This window comes from Cnephaeus nilssonii (assembly GCF_951640355.1).
Source record: "Cnephaeus nilssonii genome assembly, chromosome: 11".
Classification (NCBI taxonomy): Eukaryota; Metazoa; Chordata; class Mammalia; order Chiroptera; family Vespertilionidae; genus Cnephaeus; species Cnephaeus nilssonii.
Window position 1 is genome coordinate 65743848 of NC_137082.1, and position 6000 is coordinate 65749847.

At 51.3% G+C, this 6000-nt stretch overlaps 1 protein-coding gene across 4 annotated transcripts in view; it reads right to left on the reverse strand.

The window, feature by feature from the left end:
* Positions 1–5784, reverse strand: part of MGLL (monoglyceride lipase) — a 98888-nt gene extending 93104 nt beyond the window's left edge. Inside the window, exons 1-2 of one of the 4 annotated variants that reach the window (XM_079783855.1) lie at positions 5640–5784; positions 4202–4346 (exon numbers count right to left, since the gene is read on the reverse strand). In XM_079783855.1, the coding sequence (XP_079639981.1) occupies positions 4202–4326 (125 nt within the window). In that variant the 5' untranslated portion in view covers positions 4327–4346; positions 5640–5784. Of the gene's footprint in view, positions 1–4201; positions 4347–4488; positions 4588–4830; positions 5490–5590 lie in introns of those variants that run through there. The other 3 variants (XM_079783856.1, XM_079783854.1, XM_079783857.1) reach the window with 3 other exon arrangements.
* Between the last annotated feature and the right edge of the window lie 216 nt (positions 5785–6000).

Genomic DNA, 6000 nt, shown 5'->3' on the forward strand with positions numbered 1-6000 from the left:
TGTCCGCTGAGCCCCAGTCCAGGGGAATAAGGAATGAGGACAGGAGCAGTGGGAGCAGGGGCCGTGGGCTAACTGATTCTAGATCCACCGACAATGACCACCAGAACCGATGCCACACTACTCTTGGGTAGCCATGTGCCCCACTCCCAGCCCTAACTCCACATCACCACCAGGAAAATCTGGAAAACCACACCAGTAGCAGACTGTTTTGGGGGCAGGTCAGATTGGTGGGGCTGGGGAGATAAGAAGAGGTATCCATGGTGAGGGTGGGGCTGCAGAGTTACTGGAGGGAAAAGTCAGGTTACTTGAAGTTGGAGGCAAGAAAGGAAAAGAAGGTGAAGCCAGGAAAGTCCCGGGCTTGTGTTCTGGAAGATCTCTGAAAATGTAGGGGAGCTTACAACAAATTGCTAAATGGAACGTTCAAAGATGAGTCACTTGCGATTCTTCGGGAAGGGTGAGAGAGCTCCCCTCCCTAGGGGTTTGCATCAGGACATCTGCAGGCGGAGGGGTGCCTGCATATTGAAATAGCTCCCTCAGTGCACCAGTTATTCACCCAAACAGAAGCTACAAAAAGGAAAGCTTAACAGCTCCTTGGAGTTGAAAGGCTACCCAGATATAAAGTGCACATGGCAGGAGAGAGGTGGAGAGCACCAAAGCATTTATTCCACATCCATTTCCATCATGCCAGGCCTTAATGATGAACAGAAGAACGTGACCTGGGCCACGCCTGGAACTGACCGTGCCAGGGGGGTGCAGCTGTATAATCTTATTTATAGCGTGCTCTCCAGCCTTCCCGGTCAGACAGAATCAAAGCAGGACTTCCGGGGAATCAAGCCATCAAAGTGAGTGTTGTGTCAGACTACCCCCAGCATCCCACCCACCAACGATGGTATGCAGTTAGTCATTCAACATTTGGCGCAGAAACACTTTCACTGTCCTGAAAATGACTAAGTAACATTCAGGGGTTAATTTAAAGTTGTCCTTTAAATGGACTGAGGGACACTTGGTAGACTGAATTTAAAGGCGCTAAATATTACCCCAGCTCTCCCACCCTTCCTGAATATTAAGAGCCCACAAAGCAATGCACCCCCCACCTGAGCCAGTCTCCACTACTCTGCCGATACCACCAGTGAAACGGTTGAAGAACCAGCATTTCAAAATCTAAAGTACTGAAGAATTCTCTACAAAGCAGCCAGTCCCCCAGGGCATCGGAAGATTTGTTTCAGATTGGATACATATCTTTAGTCTATGTCCCACTTTTCATATATTATGAGCAAATGATTAAGGAGAATGAATTATTCTATTACTCTTTACCAACAAAGATGTAAGAATTTATAAAGAGGCGCTACTTATGAAACAATTTTAAGAACAGCTGACTGCTGCCTTGGTCATTTGGGCCTCTGTTACTCATCTGTAAAATGGGAATAATAATGATAATGTTTGTCTCACATGTTGATGTAAAGATAAAATAAGGTATGTCTGTACTGAGTCTAGTCCAGACCTCAGAACATACTTGATACTCAATCAATATGAGATCATTCTGCTATTAAGTCTAACATTTGTTATTACCATAAATAAGTACTACTAGTTGAGCATAAACTTGCCTTGGTATTGCCAGATGTAGGTTTAAAATCTCTGGTTCCTAATGACTAAATCCTAGCCTGCTATACTTAGAACAGCTTTGTTCTTGGACACACATTGTAATGACTATCCTAAGGAATACTTGCTTCTTTCTCAGGATCTGGTATGAGGACATGATTTGTTTCCAAAGGCAAGCTAAGCCAGTTTCCCAGCTATGGCTGACACCTGTGACCCAGTGTTGCTCTGAGCCAACTTCAGGGCTGGTCTTGGTGCCCAGTAAGTCCCCTGAGGGCAGAATGTTCGGTCAAGTGCCCTGGGCAGGCACAGGGAGCTGGGTTGACCAGAAAACCAACCCAACTTGTGCCAATTAAGGAAGGCAGGCACACACCCCTCTGTGTAAGATGGCCTGTGGGGTCTTCTGAGGTCCCAAGGGCCGCTGTAAGAAAGATTTTTTTAAAGGAGCAAAGTGAACAAGTGGAGAGAAGGTGGTGTTTGCCTGCTTTTCCCCACGCATGGTAGAGTAGGGAAGACCCTGAGCTGAACTGGGGGGAAAGGCCTGAAGGAGAGTCCCTGGAGGAGACAGGCTGCAGCCAGTGGTGGCCTATGGTCTTCTCCCCGATCCTAAAAGCAGCAGGCAGCAATGTTGAAAGGCACCAGCAGAGATATCCCAGGCTGTGCGAGAAGGCAACCTACCCAGCAGCTGCTCTCAGTTATTAAGATACGGAGATACTTTGTACCAGTTTTCATAAACCTCTGCCCTGAGGCCCCCACTGCCTCCCCACCACTCCAGATCCCTCCTCCTGTGCTGCCTCACCCTCTCCACGATGCAGCAAGCACAGGGTTAACATGTGTCATCGAAGGGGCCTCCAGGACGTTCTCATTGGTCTGAGCTGGTTGTGAAATGTTGTAAAGATCCCTGACAGAGGGGGACGCCCAACCCCAAATGGGAGTTTATTGATCTGCACCATCTCCAGCAGGTAGAGGCAGAGTCCCTCGGGGAGTGGGCTACAGGTGGGCTTTGGAGTTGAGGTCAGGCCACCTGGGTTAGAGATGCTGCCTCTGTGACCTTGGCTGTCACCTGACCTCCCCAGCCACTGTTCTCTTCCAAAACCCACGGCCCACTTGCCTCAACCATCCACCCCATTCTTTATTTCCATCAACATCCGCTAAGATGCAAACACTGACTTCCAAGGGACAGCTCTGATTAAACTCCTGGGTTGCCGTCTCTGACCAGAGCAAAGGTGAAACAGCAGAGAGCTCCCCACGATGCAGCACCAGCCTGGAGCCGGTGAAACACTGAAGCCAGCCTTTCCCGACCCGCTCACCCACACCCTGCCCCCGTTTGAGGACTGTAGGCCCTCTTTCTTCCACTGGCCTCAAACCAGAACAACCTCCCCCTCAACAGAGAAAGCCCCCAAAGTCTGAGATTCAGACATGAAAAACTTCTACTTTCGCTCATTTGTCCTCTTTTTGTATATTGAAAAATAACTCACCATCTACCATTAAGTTGTTAGAAATTCAACCAAGAACATGTAATTCTACAGCCAGTTAAGTCAGGGTGGAGAATAAGTCAGAATGGAGCACAAAGGTAATGCTTGACAACCCTCCCTCCATCTGACACATGTGCATGTACAGACACACACACACACACATACTCTCCTCCGGGGGGGGGGGGGGGGGGAGAGGAATCTTTAAGAAGGACATTGCCAGAGTTGTTAGGAACTATTAATAGCCTACTACGATAGCTACTTTGTACAGTTGCATTGAAGCTATGAGTTTAAGCTAGATCTTTAAAAAGTCCGTATCTCTGCTTTTTTAAGGTGCAGCTACCTGTTACAGATATACCTGTTAAAGATATCGGAGACATTTTATAGCTGTGCTAGGGTTAGGTGATTACAGAAACCCAAAGAGAGACATAATCACACCACACCATGTCCCCTAGGAGACAAGAGGCCTAGGAAGAAGCAGGTAAATTGTCCATGGAACAGAAACTATTCACTCATCACTAGGCCAATTGGTTACCACAAATCATTTCTTTCCCTGCACAACACAAACAAGCAGGGTTGTCCCTGTTTCAGACAAGAGAACAGCAGCAGGAGACGAGCTGTCTTATTATGTACAGTCGCAAGTCCTGTTTCTAATAGCAAGACAATCCTGGGTGGGAAAATATAAAAGCAACTGAGCTGGCGAGAAATCAGAGGAAATACCCTGAACCCTTCCTTCCAAGTAAAGGAATGACACCTTCTAAAGCTCATAACCAAACAGGAAAAGAGAACAAAGGCTACTAAATATAATTTTGATTTTCTTATCTGATTAGGTGGTTTTCTGTAAGTGTTGGGCTTGATTTTAAAGACATGCCTGTACAACGGGAAACCAACTCCAGTACAAAAACGAAAGTCATGTGGAATTTTTGAAAACCGCCCTACAGTAGAATCCCTATCCTAGTTGTTATAATGAAAATAAGGTATAAATGTCAACCTTGTTCGCATGGCTGAGCCTCATGTATGTTCAAGGGGCAGGTGAAGCAGATCATGGAGCGAGTGGCCCCATAGGTGACACCACACGGAGCGAGAGGAGAGAGGCAGGTATGAAGGTATTTGAGCATCAGGGGAAGACTTACTTGGGAGACTCGGCGGGTTTCCAGTACCTGCAGAAGAGGTACTGTCCATCAGCGTTGACCAAATGAGGGAGGTCCTGGTACGGAACGCTTTGCGGAGTCCGCCTGGGAGAACTTTCCTCCGGCATTCTGAAAGGATCTCCAAGTCCTTGGAAGAAAGGAGGACACATTCCAAAGTGAGAAACATGGCAAACGCAGAGAACAGGGGAGAAAAGCCTTGTCGGTAACATTTTTTTTTTTAAAAGCAGTTTTTTAAAACTCCATTTCCAAGATTAAAAAAAAATACATACATCTCTTGCAATCTCTCCAACACTGAAAAGCCCCATTTGTTCTCAAGAAAAGCTGACTTTATTTTTTAAGTGCCTCATTACAGCTTTCTCCCCTCTCCGCCCCCCCCCTCCCTTCCCATCTGTGTTTATTTTAAATCATTTCAGGAAACTTCGTCTTAAAGACTATTTTAGCTATAATCAAGTGGAAATTATAGTTAGCTCTGTGGGAATAAAGACGCAGCTGCAAGAAGACCCAGCCATCTTCAAATTTCCCAGGAAGTTTCAAGGGGGCACAGTGAGGAGGTGATGGCGCTCCCTTTCATTCCGCCTGCCTGAAATTCCAAAGATGCCGGCTGGACGAACCTGTTTCCATCATTTCCTGGTTTTTGCATTCCACCACCACGACAGCCTGGAGAATTAGAGCCGGGCAGATAAGGGCTGGGCAGATAAGGGCTGTTCCCTCATCGCCGAGGTCAGAGCGCGGCATCCAGCAGCTGGAGACCCCGTCCGCTCCCCCGCGCCCTGCCCCGAAATCCTGCCTTTCGCCTTTCGGGGTGCTGAGCCCGGCAGCCTGCTTCCAGCTCTCACTGACAAGTTCTCCGAGGCTCCCCTCCCTTCCCAGGGCGGGGAACAGGAGCCTGCGATCCTCCGCTACTAGTTCGTGTCATCACTTTTCCTAAAGAAATCGCCGAATGGGGCTCGGGGAAGGGAGGGGCCGGGAGCCCAGCACCCACTGCCCGAGAACCTGGGGAACGCTCTGCGCACACCGAGGCGGCTCGCACACGCACAAATGCGGGTCCCCGAGGAAAGTCACCCCGCGGCTCCTGGCAAACTTTGCTTCCTGCCTGTCTCCGACAGCCCAGGGAATGGAGTCCGGCAGCTGTCACGGGAAATGCCACGGGAAAACCTGGCCACTGCGCCCGGGGCTCCGCGCGGTCGGCGGAGCTGGGAAGATGGAGTTGATGCGGACAAGTTGGTTTGGGGGCTGGTGCGAGGGCGCGGGGAGGGAGGGCGCGCGCGCGCACACACTGACACGCGCGCGCACAGCGGTGCACACACGCGCGCACAAGAGGGTGCGGGAGCCCACGCCCAGCGGGCCAGGGACCCCGAAGCTGTTCCCCACCCCTGGTGACGGCACTCGCAGGCTGGGGCGGGGACCAGGAGGCAGTTACCGGGGCTCGAGCGCCGCTGTCGCGTTCCCGAGCGCTGCGGGTCCTAGTCTGCCGCGGGCCAGGGTCGGCCGAGCTGGGTGCCTCAGCTCCGGGGCGACAGGGTGCGGCGCCGGAGCCGCCACTTTATCCCTGGGCCGGCTCGCGGTGGGGGCGGCCCGCGGTGGGTGGGGACGAGGGAGACTGACGGGAGGCGCGCGGGGAGGCGGCGCCCAGGGCCCACGTGTGCCTGGCCTGCCGGGAGGAGCGGGGGCGCATTCGTGGACTCGGCCACGCGCTCCTCGCGCCTGCCTCGTGGGCTTCGGCGCCCCAGGGTAGCCGCTGGGGGACTGTCACGGGGCCCTGAACAGAACTAGACTCTCCA